Source organism: Myotis brandtii, unplaced genomic scaffold, assembly GCF_000412655.1.
Source record: "Myotis brandtii unplaced genomic scaffold, ASM41265v1 scaffold196, whole genome shotgun sequence".
NCBI lineage: Eukaryota > Metazoa > Chordata > Mammalia > Chiroptera > Vespertilionidae > Myotis > Myotis brandtii.
The window spans coordinates 3,638,891-3,657,353 of NW_005357311.1; the positions used below are offsets into that span (position 1 = coordinate 3,638,891).

The 18,463-nt window shown below is 42.7% G+C and overlaps 1 protein-coding gene across 8 annotated transcripts in view; it reads right to left on the bottom strand.

Moving 5' to 3' along the window:
* The window catches only part of ANK3 (ankyrin 3, node of Ranvier (ankyrin G)), a 465,310-nt gene that overhangs the window by 282,042 nt on the left and 164,805 nt on the right, over positions 1-18,463 (bottom strand). For 2 of the 8 annotated variants that reach the window (XM_014538718.1, XM_014538717.1), the window contains exon 1: positions 15,814-16,469. The exons of 4 other annotated variants lie outside the window; for them this stretch is intronic. In XM_014538718.1, the coding sequence (XP_014394204.1) occupies positions 15,814-15,927 (114 nt within the window). In that variant the 5' untranslated portion in view covers positions 15,928-16,469. Of the gene's footprint in view, positions 1-15,813; positions 16,470-18,463 lie in introns of those variants that run through there. 2 more of the 8 variants (XM_014538726.1, XM_014538724.1) reach the window with 1 other exon arrangement.

The window sequence follows — 18,463 nt, forward strand, 5'->3', positions numbered from 1 at the left end:
TGGGGAGGGGGGGAGTAGGTGAAAGGGGGAGACAGCTTTGCTAAGTTAAAGTTGGGAATAATCAAAATAAGAAGGTGATCTAAGAATAATCAACACAAAAATATGAGTAAAACACACGATCTAGGAAGTTAAAGAGCCAGAGAGAGAGAAAAGCAAAGCAGAGTGATTGGGTCCTTGATGAGACCCTATATAATGAAAGCAGGCATGATTGCCCAAAGCTAATGTGTATGTACTTTCCTATACATGCAATGGCATGGCACGTGGAAGGATCCACTGTGCTTAAACAATCAAGAGATGACAGAAAACTTAGGAAGAAATAACACCCACTGATAACACTAGACATTAATAAATAGGAAGTGGACTTCTAGAGGAAAAAGAGTGCAAGAGCCTCAAAGGAAGCAAAGCAGAGAGTTTGAGAGACAGGTGGCAGAGAGGACCTCTCACTCCAACCATATTCTACCAATTTGAATATGCCCTTGAGGAGAGGGGCAGGGTTGCCCCATCTTAGCACTGAAGTCACGCATTCTGAGAAACCCCCGAGTCCTGGACAAAGCAGGCTGGTTGGGCACACTATCCCTAGGCACCTCTTCTCTTGCCATTTGAGGGCCACAGTTCTCAAAGAATTTCAGAAGAACTAATGAGGCACTGAAAAAAGCATAGAGCTGTGCAGCCACTGTCATTTAAAAGGGCAGTGCCAAGGGGGCCCAGAATAGGACACCCCAGAAATGCGGAGTGATGCTGCTCCAAGGAATGTGTAATCCAGTAGGAGCATGAGGGAGCTACTGGAGCTGGGAAGGACTCTCCATCCCACGGGGTCAGGGTCCTCAATAGAAAACAGACAAGGAAAAAGCAGCTGGAATGGCCAACTTACGGGCCTTGCCAAGAGTCAGAATCAAGACTTGTAACTTTGTTTATCTAAAGGTCTTCTTATTCAAGAGATTATAATTCCATGTACAGTATCTTAAGGTTCTTAAGAAATACAAAGAGTTGTAAATGGCTGTGACGGTTAGGAGGAAAAGAAATTGCTCCCAGCTGAGTACCCCAGTGTCTCCGAGGGGATTGGAGACGGGCCTAACAGTTGGAAGGAGAGTGTGGGAAGGAGGTATGGCAGGCAGAGCAGCACAAAGAACAGTGCTGGGAAAGCAGGGGTACGTTCTGGGAAGGTGAACGTCGAGTTATTCTGACTAGAACTAAGGCCAACTAGTGGATTTGTGATGAATGAGGCTGTAAATGCTGGCTCTTGCTTGAGAATGAAGAGCCTGGAATGCTATGCTAAGGAATCACCAGAAATAAGGAGAGCGGAAAATGAGAGTGCTGTGATTTAGGGAAAAGATGAGGCCCCATTACCCTTTGTGCCATTTTTCTTAACAAAAATGGAAATGAATTAAATGTACAAAAATCAAAGATTTGCCAGATATATTTTGGTACATTCATGATATAGAATACTACAGATTTTTTACAAATAGAAATGTATTTTTTGACATGGACACGTGTTCAGATTATATGGTTCATGCGGGGGGGAAGGAAAGAATGACAGAGGGGAAAGAAAGTAATGAGAAATAAATGGAAGAGAAAGGAAAGAAAGCAAGGAAAAGAAAAACTAAGTATCTACAGAAAAACACTGGAATAACTTACTTCAAAACTCTAATGGTAATGCTTCCTCTGGGTGATCCTAGCCTCCCTGTGTGGAACACTGTGCCTACAATGGACATCAATTATTTACGTGGTGAGAAACCCTAAGGTCTGAGAGCTCACAGAATGCCCTAGGATAGGACAAGGAATCAAGCAGGGAGTAAAAACAACGCAACAGGTATTAATCCTGTCACAAGCTTTGAAAGAAGTCTTCTTTGATTGGACAGTACTATTTAGCAGGAAAACCTGTCTGTCTGTGGTTTGCCTATTTCTCTTTAATTGTCCCTGGGAAATGCATATCACAGACAGTCTCTGAAGCATTCCTGGGAGAGTCACTAAAACTGAACTTTTGCTGAGTGGATTTCACTCTGAAAGTTAAGGGAGCAGCCAGTGGGAGACCTTTAATGGGAATGCAAAGGTAAATCCATTAAGGTCTCCCCAGGGAAAAAAGGACTGGTTTTCCCTCTGTTTGGAAAGCTTTCAAGGAGAAGCCTGCATTGGAGGTGGGATGCTGTGGAATAGGCTGGAGCTGTATTGAGTGATCTTCGGAGAGCCACTGCCCCTCCACAGGACCCAAGCCTTACGCTCCATACCACACTCAACGCTGTCTCTGTAAACTACACTTCTTCCTAATAGGAAGGAACAGAAATTTGGCTCTAGGCTTAACTATTTTATTTAGAATATAACACACACACACACACACACACACACAATTCATAGGTGTGTGTACATAATTAAATTTTATATAAATATATTTTCTCCATATATTTTTACCCCCTACATGTAATTAACTTCAACGAGTTTACTTTCCCCATTTTAAGGGACAGCTCTCACTAAACATGCTGAGCATAAAACAAACTCATTTCTTCCAAATGGACAAGGGAAGGACGCAAGAAGTGGGGAAGTGGGAGGGCTTAACATTTGTTGAATTACTGCACCGCTGGACACTTCATGTTCGATTTAATTTTGTCTTTCTAACATCTCTTTCCAACAGGTGTCATTACGGATGAGGACACAGAGGCTCAGAGTAGTTAAGTAACCAATTTGAGACGACACAGCAAAGAATAACAATGACAAGACTCAAACTCAAGCCTGTGTGACTCCACAGCTCACGCCGAGGCCCATTCGCGCATTCCACGGGGCCTCCAAAAATCAATGTTCCTATTATTTCAGAGACCCAGGCAGCACTTAAAGAAGGGGGGTGGATTAAGCTCTATGTGCAGGCAGATAGACCGTATTAATAATTTAGGTTCCGCTAAAGCTGCAGTGATGCTCTAGGGAAGCAGGTCAAAGCCAAGAATGCCAGGCGCACCTAAGAACACCCTCCCTCCTGACATGCACACAAAATCCCAAGTAATCCACCAGAAATAAAAAAAATAATGCTTATCAGATGTCAAATGGACACATAATTATGTTATTCTTATCCCATGGAAATCCCACTCGGAGAAAGACCAGGATATGGGTTCACACACAACGGAGCAAGAGAAAGCCAGGCTGCCTTCACCACAAGAATGAACGCCTGTGCGAATCAAGGCCAGGACTCACATTGGCCCGGCCATAACACAGTCCACAGAGAAAACACACATGTTAAATGTATTCATGGTCACCCTCACAGATCCAATTTCAGCGAAGATGAACACAATCATCTTTTGAAACGGATTACAGCCTGGACTTGAGGAGGATTATTGGGATAGCTACTTCTACACCAACAAAGACGAGTGAGTGTGTGAACTTCCTATGCCTGAATTACCAGTATTAATATATTAATTCTATCTGGAATAAATGTGCATAATGAAACCGTTTCTTTTTAGATGGCAAAGGACAACTCCAACCGTTTCTTTTTAGAAGGCAGAGTAAAGCAGGGATCGTTAACAATGGCCATTCTTCAAAGGAAATAAGTGAATTGTATTCAGCATTTTTCAACATCAATATGGTTATCTTCTTGTTATGTAAGGGCAGGCAAATGTATTCTGAGTGTTGACATAGCTAAGTAAATATATTCATTATGCTATTGAGTCAGGTTGCAGTGGCCAACCATTGCACAGAGGGACAGCAGGTCCTCACGGAAGAGGGAGGGCGCAGTGGACAGTGTGGGGAGTCAGTGACCTCAGAACCTTCCAGCACAGCCTCCCTCCTTTACCCCTAACCAGCCAGGGAAGAGGAATGTGGCCAGAAATTATGAGACTGACCATTTTGGGGATTTACTAATAGAAACAAAGTACATTGTTCGAAGATATGGCTTTGGTAAACGTTGCTTCCCTAGACTGTTGTAAATCCACAGTGTCAAAGTCAATTATGATCTTGTTGTACCTGATTCAAAATTGCTCTGTGCTTTGGAATAATACTTAATGTCCCCATGTAACATTTGAAGATGAAAATGTAGAGCTTAAGTCATGCATCATTATTTAAAAAGCATTTCTCATCTGGTATTTATCACATAAAACCAATGACAATAACACTGGTAGCAAAGAGAGGCATAAAAATGATTTAAAAACTGATCAGAAAATGAAAAAGAAAGCCCTCTCCAGGTGCAAGAATCTTATATGTACAGTAAGTAATGTGTAAGCAGAACAGTGAAATGGGGCAGGTGGGAAGGAGAAGCCTTAGGGTTTGATAGTCATGGGTTCAAGTTCTGCTGGTTTTTGCTCACTCTTACTGATAAATTCAAATTCTAAGCCTTCATATTATCATCTGCAAAATGCAAATAAAACCATCTAACTCAGAGGGTTCATTTAAGTATTAACAGAGAACCGTGTTTGGCACCTACCAATTATTTTATTGTAAACTAGAGGCCCAATGCACGAATTCATGCACAGGTGGGGTCCCTCAGCCTGCCCGGTGATCGGGGCCAATCAGGGCCATCTCGCCCAGTCCCTATTGGGGCTATTGGGGCCAGCTGGCCAGGAGAGGGGGACCGCGGGAGGTTGGTCAGCCAGGGTGAGGGGCTGATTGGGGCTGGCTGGCTGTGGGAAAAAAAAGTTGGCCCGCCGCAGGAGGTTGACTGTGGGAGTGCACTGACCACCAGGGGGCAGCTCCTGCATTGAGCGTCTGCCCCACAGTGGTCAGTGCGTGTTGTTTGGTGGTAATGGTCACTTAGGCTTTTATGTATAGATGGAATTTAACACTTGCTGTGGGGTGACTGGCAGGGCGATCGGAGGGCCCCTGCTGGCACCTACCTTAGCTGGCCTGGCACCACCTGCTCGCTGGCCCTGTCCCCTGCTGCCACCACCGGTCGCCTCCCTCTGCAGGGCGACTGGCGGGGTGATTGGGGGACCCCTGCTGGCACCCACCTTGGCTGGTCTGGGGCCTGCGTGCTGGGGGCAGCTCCTGTGTTGAGCATCTACCCCCTGGTGGTCATTGTGCATCATAGCGACCAGTTGTTCCGCCGTTCTGTTGATTTGCATATTAGGCTGTTATTATATAGGATGAAACCTAACACTTGCTAGCAGGTTTCCTATCGATTCAAACTGAGACTCCAGTTTTTGCCAACTCCTGTCCCCAAATTAAAGTTTTTTATTCATTGTTCTTATTGTCAAGGGGAGAAAAAGAGTATTACTTCATAAGGCCTAAGAGATATTTCCTATCCTAAGGATGACTAAAGAATTTTAACATTTTGCTAAGTGAAATAAGTCAGCCAGAGAAAGACAAGTCTCATATCAATTTCACTTACATGTGGTATCTAATGAACAAAATGAACTAACAAGCAAAATAGACTCATAGAGTGCATGCTGACAGCTGTTGGGGAGGTGCTGGAGGGCTGGGGGGTGGGGAGTAGTGGGATAGAGAAAAAAAGAGAAAAACTCCTGGACATGGACAACAGGATGGCAATTGTCGGGGTGGGGGAGTTGGAGGAGAGTATATGGGGTATAAGCGGTGATGGTCGGAGATGTGACTCGGGGGGTGAACATACAATACTGAGGACAGATGATGTGTTGTGGAATTGTGTACCTGAAACCTGTATAATTTCACCCCAATAAACTAATAAAAACAACAAAAAAAGGAATTTTAACATTTTGTCTAGGTCATCGGCTGAAGAAGCTTTTTGAAGTTGGTATTAATTTCTTACTACTCCACAAATTGTATTTTAACTTCTAATCTAGGATCTGAAAATTAGTCTGTTTTGAGGCCCTTAGTAAGTTAGTTAATAAAACCAGCTTCTTCCACAGCTTCTTTCTCATAAAAATCAGCATGAAATGGAAGGCATCAGCAAACATGTGGGAATATACTCATTTCAAAAACCAAGAAATCAGTCAACACAAAATGATATCACTACTTATAAAAAATACAAACATTTGGGGAATTAATTTTGTTCACGTTTCTGTTAAGGTAGAATGCATTTCAAGTAAATATGTGTTGTGAAAGTGCCTTGAAATTCATTTATTACATCCAGCATTATCACCCTCCTACCTTCTTCCATGCCCCCATTATGTACTTTCTTTTGGAGGGAAGAGAGAATCACGAGGATCCTTTTAGGAATTTTCTAGGGGCAGAAAACCCCAGCATGGCATTCCATGGCCCAGGAAAGATTCATCTCATGGAGCCCTGTATTCCATGCTCTCAGTGGTGACTTGGAATGATCTGGGTCTGATAGGAATGAGGAGTGAAAGGTGAGAGTTGTAGAGTAACCACAGGGCTGGAAATCAGAACGACCTGGGTTTGAATTCCAGCTTTACACTTATGCTCATTGTGCAACGGTGGGCTTGCTGAAACATTCAGAGTATAATTTGCCTAATAGAGAATTGGGATAATACCACCCATGCATGAAGATTCAATACAATAATCTACTTAAGGCATTCAGTAGAGTGCCTGGCCCACTGTAGTCTCTCGATGGATTTTAGCTCCACAAAGAAGGGGTAAATTCGCCATAAACTTTTGCTGTTGGTTATCTCACTGTACTATCCTTCTTTAAAAGGTGAAAAAAATTCACAGAGTCTGTACTAAAAATGTCAAAGAAGAGATGATCAGGTTTGAGGTTCAGTTTTTCTATTTGGTTTGGGTAAATGGGAATGTTTAAACACTGATAACTCTAAGGGGCAGTTATTGAACGGGGCCAATTGGGGCCAGGGCAGAGTAACTTGCTGTATCTGATTGAAAATTGTAGAAGCCTTCACAGTGGCAGTCTGAGGAGGTGGGGAGAAGGGAATGTGCTGGTAAAAGAAGGCAGTCAACAGGCCACTTGGGTTCTGAAACCACGTATAAAAGGTGACAACTCTACACTGATCAGTTATCCTCTCTTCCCTCAGTCATCAACTATCCTGAAACTGTAAAAATACCACCTCGTTAGTGGTCATGCTACCCAGAAAAGGTGAGAAATTGGTTTGGTAATAATATATATGTATATATCTTGTAGATATATTGTACAGATAACTTTTTTCAACAATTATAATATAAAACCTATGCAGTGGAGATTATTTCATTCTGCCCAAGTAGGTACTCCCCCCCCCCCATAAGTATTTCAATGTTTATGTCCAAATCTGCAAATAGTTTGTTAAGAAGATTATTTTTTACTTCTTCTATATGTACACATGGCTCTTAAATTTTCCCCAATGTCTACCTAGGCTATCATTTAACTACTCAGAGAAGCTAATTAATAATAGTGTTAATGAATGGAAAATGTATTTAACATACGAGTCTTCAGAAGTATTTCTCAAAATGTCAGATTTAATCCCCAAGGACTGTGGAAAAGTCTGCAAAGAGCTGAACGGCAGGATGAAAAGGGCTGTTTAAGGATGCCAGTCCACTAGTGAAGTTTCATCAAATAATTTTCCGAGTGCTTACTAGGTGTAAAAGCTCTTAAAAGCATTCTGTTTTCTCAGTTCCTTCGCCTCCTTATTATTTAGTCACTTGATTATACCCGAGAGCCCATACTGTAAGGGAGGGAAGTTAGAAGCCCTTGCTAAGTACTCCCTTTATAGTATTTCTACTCCTTACACTATGCATGCAAGTAATGGATTAATATTCCCATTTGACCAACTTGGAAACTAAGGCTCAATGCTAATAAGTCACAGCTGTGATATGAACTCCCATCTACTAGTAGGCCCAAAGCCCATCCTTTCCATCACCATGACTGTAGTATAGTAAGTCCTCACTTAATATCATCGACAGGCCCTAAGACTAAGTGGAACATGATATACTAGTAAGGAAACCAATTTTACTATGAACAAGAATGAAGTTCCTACAGCATCCCATCAATGTTATAACAAAACAACGTCATTTGAGGACCCGCTCTATTTAGCTCTCTTTCCACACTTTCTCCTTATTTTGTGCCTGTTTTATTGTTTTTAACTCTCTGCTAAGCAAAATTTACCATGTTTTTATACCCTCTTCAACTGTATAGACTTCTTAGAAAACTGTATTTCATGAGGATAAACTAATACAGTTCATACTGTTGAAGTTACAAGGTTTTTCGGGGTACCTACAGGTAGATTATAAATGTTTCAGTCACTGGCTTTTAGTTGCTAGAAAGTCTTGGACTTCCTTCCTTCCAACCTCCCTGGCCAAGTTCTCATCCCTGTTCTTTTCTATGCAGTCCATATATCCTTCTCACCTGGTGTTGGTACCAGCTGGCCTTTCTTCTGCCACAAGGCAAGCTATAGACCTGGCAGATATAAAGGTTAGTCTCTATTCTACCCACTTCAATGGGCTTCATCTAAATTCAAACAGAACTGATGACATGATCTTAATTAGTAGAAGGTCACCTATGACTGAGAAATAACTCACTGGAAACAGCTAAATCTAAATTGAAATCTATACATTTTACAAGCTGCTGCCATATTTGACAATGATGAACCATTCCAACTCCATGACACTCCAAGCAAGGGACTTCGAACTACAGAGACCTTGGTTCCAAGCCCAATCATTTATGTGACTGAGGCGAGTTACATAACAAACTTAAACTTATAGGCAAATGCCTCTGTACATGTGGATAACACAATGGCATAGTGTTAACATAAATTCAAATATGAAATACAAAAGGCAAAAAGGAGGTCCACCAAAAATATATTCATTTTTTCCTCCAGTCCTTCCCCTAGCTATGTAGAGTGGTATAAGCAGAATCCAAAATAGGGCTGGTAGATAGACCTACAGGTCCCATTCTTATATTACCAGTCCCAGAACAGTTACAGGTACAATGAGGATGCACAACACACTTTTATTAAATGAACAAATGCAGGTAAAATGAAATGATTAAGCTAAACTTTCCCAATAATATAACTAGAAAGAAAATAAAGCACTTCCAAAGCTTTTCGTAGCTATGCTTAAAGAAAAAGATAACATTTTTCCATATTGACATTCAATAAAACACACACAGTTACACATACACACACAATATCATTTTTCCAGAGGAAAATTAGACAGAAAAGATCATGGGCCTGAAGAGTAATGAACAAACAGTTTAGTAGCTACAGAATGTCAGTGACAAAACTAACAGAACATTTTAAAATAACATATTCAGATATTAATAAATGTATAACTTATAATTAACAAGCTCTTGCACCCTGTTCTTTGAGGGAAGGCAGGTGAGGGTGGGGGGAAAAGGGGAGAGATCAACCAAAGGACTTGTATGCATGCATATAAGCATAACCAATGAACACAGACACTAGGGAGAGTGAGGGCACGAGCGGAGTCTGGGGGGGTACTGGGAGGATAAAGACACATATGTAATACCTTAATCAATAAAGAAAAAAAGAACTTGCACTGGTTATAATGGTAATTGACCAAGAGCAAGAAAGTGTTAAGTTTTTAAAAAATGAACACATAACTTTATTGAGAAAAAAATGTACTGTGATAATAGAGAACACAGAGAACCAATCAGCTGACCAGTTTTATTTAATTGCTTCCCTATATCTAAATATCATGGAACATCAAAGGATGAAGGTTTACAGCCATTCCTATGAGTGAACTAAGCCTCCTTGCATCCAACCTCTTCCAAATGGTGAAGAGTGGAGTCAGGGCAGCAGCCGGATATACTCCTAGGGCACTTACCAGCCTGGCTTCAGTGACTTGTTGGCACAATTCCTGAAGGCTGAGGTTGGAAATAGTCCACTCATTTTTCTGTTTATTTATGAACATCAACAACAACAGCAACAACTACCACTGTACGGCTCTTACTTTTGCCAAGCACTGTCCTAATATTAATTCACTGAAATATCATTACAACACTATGGCTAAATACTATTATATTCACTTTGCAGGTAAAAAGACTGAGGCACCAAGAGGTTTAAATAGCTTCCCCAAGGTTACACCTGTGAAATGACAGTGCCAGGACCTGAATGTAGACCAGGGGTCCTCAAACTACGGCCCGCGGGCCACATGCAAATACAAATATTGTATTTGTTCCCGTTTTGTTTTTTTACTTCAAAATAAGATATGTGCAGTGTGCATAGGAATTTGTTCATAGTTTTTTTTAAACTATAGTCCAGCCCTCCAAGGGTCTGAGGGACAGTGAACTGGCCCCCTGTTTAAAAAGTTTGAGGACCCCTGATGTAGACAATCTCCCCCTATAGTCTACATTCTTAATCATTACATTATATTGCCTCTTCCATCCATCCATTCATCCATCCACCCACCCCCTTCCTTCTTCCCACTCTCTTCTACCACCTACTTTTCACCCATCTACCTATTCTGCAAGCCCTAGTAGGTGGTAGTAGGTGATTATAATACCACCTCCCCCTCAAGGAGCTCATAGTCTCTTGGGTGAGGCATACATGTAAACACATAATTACAGTGTAGAATATCAAATATGCTGATAGACTCCAGCTCTCTGGGGAGCCTGCTTCCTCTATGTGCTTGGCAGAGCAGGAAACAGTAGGTTCCCTTCATCTCATATGGATACACACAATCATCTCCCCCTCAAAAGGCCAGCTGCTCAGTATAAAACCTCACCCTGCCTGGCATCTTACATCACAGATGCCAAGGTACCTAGGTAACTAGGCCTGGGGAAGGCCTATAAAATGGCAGGAGGCAGGAAGCACCAAGACTCTCTATTAAGAGATAATACTCAATAGTTCTTATCTCCTGAAATCTATTCTAAAATCCTTAAAATGCTTTTATCCTGAAAGAAACTGCTCGAGTTGCATTACAATAAACCCGGTCGTTAAATACAGATTCCAAAGTCCAGTGACCCAAGGTTAAGTCTCCGTCCACTACTTACTGGGTGTATGACCTCAGAAAAGTTATTCATGCTCTTTAAGCCTTGGTTTTAGCTGTGAAAAATGGGGATGAAAATAACACCTGCCTCATAGAAAAACTGTGAGAAAAAAATAGGGTAATCCATGCGAATCACTCTGCACATTGCCAGCTGACAGCAAGCACCTGACGCTGCTGTGTGGTTGTTATAGCAACATGTCTCCGAGGATTTGAAGCTCTAGTGTTGGTCATTTTTTATTTCATTTTTCAAAATAAAATAAATTCTTAAGGTAAAACATTAACTACATACACTGTATAATATCATAGTTAAGACCACAAGCCAGAGAGGCTATTCAAATTGAAATCTCAGCTCCACCACCGATGACTGTAGAAACTTTGAAGGAAGAGCTTAAGTGCTTATGCCTCAGTTCCCTCATCTATAACCTGGGGATAATAAAAATACTTTCCTGGTACATTCTGAGTGGTCAATAAATGTCCTGGGAGAAAAGACACCAATCCAGGAAATTTAATTCTCCATATTCCACTTCAAGCCAGGAATTTGGCAGTTACCCTAGAATCTGATCACTCCCTCTCACATCCTACACACAGCCACTGCCAAGTTCTATTGCATCTTCCCCTAAATATCTCTTGTGTGCGACACCCTCTCACCACTGGCAGTCTTTGCTGGGTTCTGACGCTCAGTATTTCTGAGCCTGTATCACCATCACTCCTTCCTGACTGCTCTCCTAAATGCTGTCTTCAACACTGATGCTTGAGTGATGCTTCTAAACCATTAAGCTATTCAATCTCCTAGTCCTACCACCCCCATGAATCAGTTTCGGCCCCTCCCTCATTTGAGCAGGATAATCCCAACCCTGTAAAATCACCTGGCCCCTGACTATTTTTCAGCCCCTTTTCTTGACGTACACTCAAGTCCCCTCTGTTCTAGGAATTCCAAAAACAACATTTGCTTTCCTCACACCAATGTTCCCTCTACTTCCATCATTTAGAAATGGGATTCCTGTCCTGCTTGTCTATCTCGTCCACTCTCCCTCTGAGGCTCAGCTTCACTACAAACCTCCTCTGAACCCATCTGAGTTGAATTCTTTCTGTGGGTTCCTGTGGCTCCCTCTTCATACTCTGTGTAGGGAGCGAAATAGTGCACTTATCTTTCTCCTCCCTCTGCAGGGAACTAATGTACTGTTATAACCATGCCTTGTTCAGCTTTGTCTCCAACAATTAATGCGATGCCTGATCCACAGAAGTCATTCAATAAATGTTTGTAGAAAAAGTGGAGCAATGAATATTCATTCCTGCTCTGTCACAGAATAGCTGTATGAGTTTGACACCAATCGTAGAATTGCCATTTTATCTCAGTATATCCCTGTGTCAGTCATGTATACAGAAAGGGGGACTCCATAAATGCTTCCTTTTTTAGTATAAATTTCCTTAGGTCACCTCAAAGGTTTTCTTTTTTGTTTGTTTGTTGTTGTTTTATTGACAGGACATCCTATAAGCACACATGCATACATAATAAAAACACTTATTGAATAAATGAAGGTCAATTCTCCTAAAACTTATCACTACTGAAACATTTTAGTTTATATAAAGAGGGCAAAACACGTAGGTAAGTGGCACCAGAAGCCAGTGGCAACAAGGGAAGGGCAGGGGCTGAAGAGCATTCGTGACTTCTAATGCTCATGGGTTCATGGTAGCTGGGCCATCTACTGCCCAACACCTGTTAGCTGGGACACTGCTGGGTGCAGGAGATACAAAGAATTACTCTCTACAAGCTGCTTAGTGAGAGCCTGGATCCCATATTAACACACCCAAAGGCATCTGCCTACCTTTGGCGTGTCTCCCCTTGCTGCCAACCTAAGTAGCCCACCAGGAAAGGAGAGTAAAAGGGAAAAATATATCAGGAACAGGAAGAGCAATAGGAAGGTGTGGGCAAGAGATCTGTAAATGCAGTAGTTAAGAAACTTTTAAGCTAGATACTCATTGTAACTTTTTTTTTTTTTGCTTTAAGCTAGATAATTTGGTAATAAAAAGATTAAGGGTTCATCTACTTAGATGTGTTTCTTTTTTAACAAATAGGAAGATTTCCTTTTTTGTTTGTTTTTAATCATCACTGGAAGATATCTTTCTCTCTCTCTTTTTTTTTAAAGAGAGTGGAAGGGAGGGGGGAGAGGGAGGGAGGGAGGAAGGGAGGGAGAGGGAGAGAGAGAGAGAGAGAGAGAGAGAGAGACATCAATTTGAGAGCCTCCCATACTTGCCCCAAACAGGGCGGGAAATTGAGCCTGCAACCGAGGTATATGCCCTTGACCGGAATTGAACCTGGGACCCTTCAGTCTGCAGGGCCAATGCTCTAACCACTGATCCATACCAGCTAGGGCAGATTTCCTTTTCTTGACACTAATGTGGTGCCAAGAATAAAACACATCATTATTAATATTCAACTAATTATAAATTCCTAGACGTTTCCTATTTTTCACTGATAACAACTTACTCATGGTTATCAATATTCATAATAGACCAAATGTATAACTTACTGGGTTTTTAAAAAAAACTTCTGAAATGTGAATTCTAGGCTAAATGTTATGGTTTGGTTATAATCCTTGGTAATATCCCATACTGTATGATGCTGTGTCATGGAGCTATAAAAAAGATTCATCTGGGGCTTACTCAAACCTGAATTGCAGGGGCACCATGAACCAAATGTCTTCTTTTAGAAATTAGATGGTTTAGAAGTTTTTCCTAAACTTTTCTATTTGAGAATACTCACTATTACTTTTATGTAATTCAAAGATCCTAGAAGATATTTCTAAATATGAGCAAGAGTATCTATTCCCATAATAACCCACAGAATATTTAAAAGCACCTTTTGCAATTGACATGGGGCCTACAATATGGAGCAAAGTAACCCACACGCCTTACTTATGATCCTAGAAAAAGGTAGAAAAAAGAAATGCCACGTCAAAACAGTTCACTTTGTAGGGAATAAGAGTTATAGATGCTATACCGCTGAATGGAATCCTCCAACTAATCCTATCTTAACTTTGTACATAAAAAGGAGTCCATGAAATATCCATAGCTCATTTGACTATGACTATTAAATCTCCCCTAATACATGTAGCTTTGATAGGGAATATCCACTTTATACTGTGTTAAGAATTAACAAGTACAACAGCAATGGAGATTGATCCACTTTTTGGATCTACTCTGAGTGTCCTGAAAACAAAACACTGAAATCTGCTTGCACACTGACAATAGCGATATTGATATTCCCCCATGTTCCCTTCTGGTTGCTAAGAGATTGACATCAGGCAGACTCTGTTGTACTCCTAACAAAGCATTTTGGTCCACAAAGCATTTGCTTCAGCTCAGTTGAGTCCAGAAACTCCGCTTGCCTCACTCCTGTCCTATTGGCTTCCAAGTCAAACAGGGGCCCAGGCACCAGGGCAGCAGGCCTCCGCTGCTGCTGTAGGAACTGCTGTACATCACCTGGCTCAGCTAACGACTTACAGAGGCAATGACGACACCATGTCCTTATACAAATAGATGTACCTTTCCTCATGTTTCTCAGAAGCCAGTTTATCATGATGAGGGTGGGCAGAGGTGTGTGGAGGGGGGAAATCAATAGCGACCTACCCACAGACAAACCTAAGGCAATACAATTAGGCCAGAACCTAGCAAAATATGGCAATTTCATAACAGACCCCACTGTATGAGGCTTTGAAATATGCCTGCACAGAATTTCCTAACCTAAGTTTGAACTTCTGTGAAATATGTTTAAGAAGTTTATTGACAAGAACACTGAAGTGGGAACTACCTAAATTCATCACCTTGCGGCAAAGCAACTGCAGCCCTCCAAACTCAGTCTCGTGAAGTCCGCCATGTAACAAAAGGCGGAGGTGACTTCTATAGATCCCAACTCTAGAGAAAATGGCAAATGCACCAACAATATTCACGGTTGGCCCCGAGGAGAGGCTCATGGAGTGGGTGAAATCTGCATGTCATTTAGAAAGCACATGCACCACTGCTCGGAGCAAATGAAGATTATCTTTCCCTCGGGAATTCTCACAAAGAGACATAAAAATGGTTTATGACCTGGCTTCTGTATTCAGACCACAGAGTTTTCATCAATTTTTATTCATTGCCATGGAAGAAAATTGCTTTGGGGCCTCTCTCCCGGGCCGGTACCTAGGAGTCATATTTAAGGGCACAGCCACCCAACACTCAGTAATCAAACACCACTGACCTAGAAGATTCCTATTCTTTGCCCTGCCTGAGAATATCGGTAGGCGATGATCAATGCCCAGGCTTTGATTGAAAGCAATCAGTGTTGAAGGGCGCCAGTCCCTGCCAAGTCATGGGAATCCCTACATTCAAGTTGATCACTCTCACCCAGCAGAGAAAAAACAAGCCCCTGTGGTTTTAGCTGTATTTAACAAAAGAAAGTTATTTCTAGCAGCTTCTTTTCATTGCACAACCTGACGAAAAGCACCCCATCACAATAAGAGGCAGAAGGGAAGAAAAAGGGGGGGAAAAAGAACAAACGCAAAGCAGGAAATGACTGTTTCTGCTACCTCCTTCAGGGTACAGATCTGCCTGAGCCACACACATGTGACACAGTTCTAGCACAAAAGCTCCCTTTCCGAGGACAGACCTCTCAGGAGTCAAAGCCTGGCTGCCTGGCCTCTCCCTCAAGCCCAAGTCCCTGCAGTCCATGTAACCTTGGCTGGGCTGCAAAGAAACTACTTTGAACTCCCGTGCACACCTTTCTGTGCCATGGAAACATGCCGGTGCCTGTGCAGAGTGAAAGCACCCCTTCCTTCCGCATCAGCACTGCAATCACCCCACGCGGGGCAGGCTCTCCCCTCGCCTTGCCCATCCGTCGGCCATAGGACTGTATCATCTGTTCCCAATTTACACACCCAGTTCCCACTCCACACAGCATGCAGAAAGAGCCCTTCCTGCTTCTCACATTTGCGGGGAAGAGATGAAAAGAGAAAAGAGGCCAGGCAAGATGTGTGCCCTGGCGCACATAGCTACCTTTTTCTTCCGATCCCGGGACCGTTTGCGGTGTTTCTTTTTTTTCTCGGTCTCTTCCTCGGCATTGATTTCTAAATCCCTGTTTTTCTTTAACTGTGAGGCCGCATGAGCCATAATGCATTGAAAAGGATCCTCTCAAGCAGGCAGGGCTTCCCGGCAAAAGGTGATATCCTCAGGCACCTCTGATCAGGCTCGCAGCAGCCTTCCCATCACGGGAGAGAAACCTCTCACCAGAAGCAGGCAGACTTCCAAAATGCCAAGATGCTGTGGACGCTGAGGCTTTTAAAAACCCAGAGGACGGTTTCCAGGCTTCATCCTACACCTTCCTCTACCTGAGCCTTCCCACGAGGGTGCAGCCATTGTAATGCATGGACCGGAGTGGAGAGGCAGCTGGGACAGAGGAAGCTGTATTATGGCTGTGTCCCCTGCCACCAGCTGGAAGTGTCTAAGTGATTCCTCGGAAGGGGGAACGATGCAAAGGATGCTTCTCCGGAGGGAAAAAATCAAGAGTCACCACTCATGCAGGAGCAACAGCCCAGCACTGATTCTGAAAACCTATTTTAGAATCCTGCGAGAAAAAAGACAGGGCTGCAATTTAAGCCTCACCACTAGATCTGCACAGAGCATAGTTTAACCCATAGCAGAATGGAGCGGGTCCTACTTCAGCTTAACTGCTGATGGTGATAAAATATCTGAAATGAGATTTCACAAAATACACGAAATTTTGCGGTGGGGATCCCGACTGCATTATGGGGAAAACAATGCATGCATTGCTGGTCTCCACAGTGCATCCTTTATGCTGAACTATGAGCCTACATGCATTTTGAGGGAGAGGACTACAGAAGGGCCTGTTGTCTTTTTAAAAACAACATGCTGATTACAACACATCACACAGAGAGACGTGCGCATGTTGGTGTATGGAACAGATGCCTGATTCAGAGGAGCTCCCCAGGACTCGCCTCGCATGTGCTCCGAGGGTCAGAGGACGGGGGACCTGGGCTGTAATCAGGGTTTCTGAGTCGCTGAAATGCAGATTGGCTTTCATGTTGGGGTTTGCTTCAATCACCTTACTATTTTTGCCACCTGAGTCCTCAATGACTGCAGCCTCTGAATATTCATGATGTGAAGTGAAGCAGCAGCAATGCACAAGGCCTGCTGGGGTATCTTCCGCTAGGCTGCACGCACTGGAAGAAATTTAATAAGTCAGGAATACACACACACACACACACACACACACACACACACACACACAGTATTCACATGGCTTTAGCGAGAAATGGCTGAAATATCAGACTGGACCTATATTTGGGTCCCGATAAGAAGCCCTACATTCACTGAGAAAATGAGCAGAATAAAAAAAAAATGATGATTTTGTTGAAAACTATGTGTGCTTCCAATACCCAAAGTCCAGAACTTTGGGAATCAGTGCATTTGACTCTGCAGGGCTGACTGATGCAGGGTGTGAGGCCAGAGCAAAAGGTCCAAAGGGGATGTGGGGGCTCCTCTGGAGGTGCTATTCACTGACTTCACAAAGAGCCCCCAGTGTGAGTTCCCGCAAGCAACTACACACTGTACTTCTGATTTGGAAGGCACTTCCCCTCCTAAGGGGCTTCACAATTTCTGCCAGGCAGCGAGAGGGGAAGGAAGGGAAAGGTATGGGGACCATGGCCATTGCAGTCCCACTACAAGTGGACTGCACTCTCCTCTCGGCCTCACCGTGACCCACATAAAAACCACTCTGGTCAAACAGTTCCTGAGGACCTACTGTGTGCACAGGTGCTCCTGTTCTTACTTCCCCCCCAGAAACTCTCTTCAGGAAGAAAGCATCCCAGAAAGGTTCTCATTGCCCATGAAACCATCACCAGACAGAAAGGAGGGGAAAATGAAGGTGCGGAATTAAATGAAACTCAGATCCGAAAGCAACAAACCATATTGGGATCTTCATAGAAAAATAAGTTTTTCTACCAGGATTTTTAAATTGTAAGAGTAATAGGATGGAGAAAAGAAAAAAAATAAAACTTTGGTATGCTTTCTTCCTTTGTAAAATCATTCCGTACTTTTGCGGAACATTCATCCAATTTCATTCCTTATTCTCAGCAACTTGAAGAGGACCGCCAGCTCAAAACCTGGCTGGTGTCCCATTGGCTCTGGACCTTCTTTTTTCTTCCTTTATAGACACTAATGAGACTTTAAAATATGTTTCTAAGGACGCCTGATCAAGGTTAACTTGTCCACCTGCGGCTGGCACAGCTATACTTTCCCATTGACCTCTACCAGCCAGAGCGCAGCTGGAAACTAGAAAAACGGGCCACGGGTATTTTTCAACACACTTCTCTCTAGAATAATTCTTTGCCTCCCCAGAATGTTCAGAAGTTGAGAATCCATCGCCAATTTTAAGCTGTCATAATATGAATTTTTTTTTGTTATGTTGGATCTGCAGTATGTCAGTAAGTGATCAGCTAATCTAAGCTTGTTTAGATTTTTTTCTTACAGAAAACATGGGCATTTGTCCTCCATGTTGAAACCAGAAGAACTTCTAAGAGTGACCGTGCCAAGGGAGGCAGCCCTGTGGGTCCAGGATTGAGATTGTGATGTTACTAGGGCAGCCGTGGGCAAACTACGGCCCGCAGGCCGGATCCGGCCCGTTTGA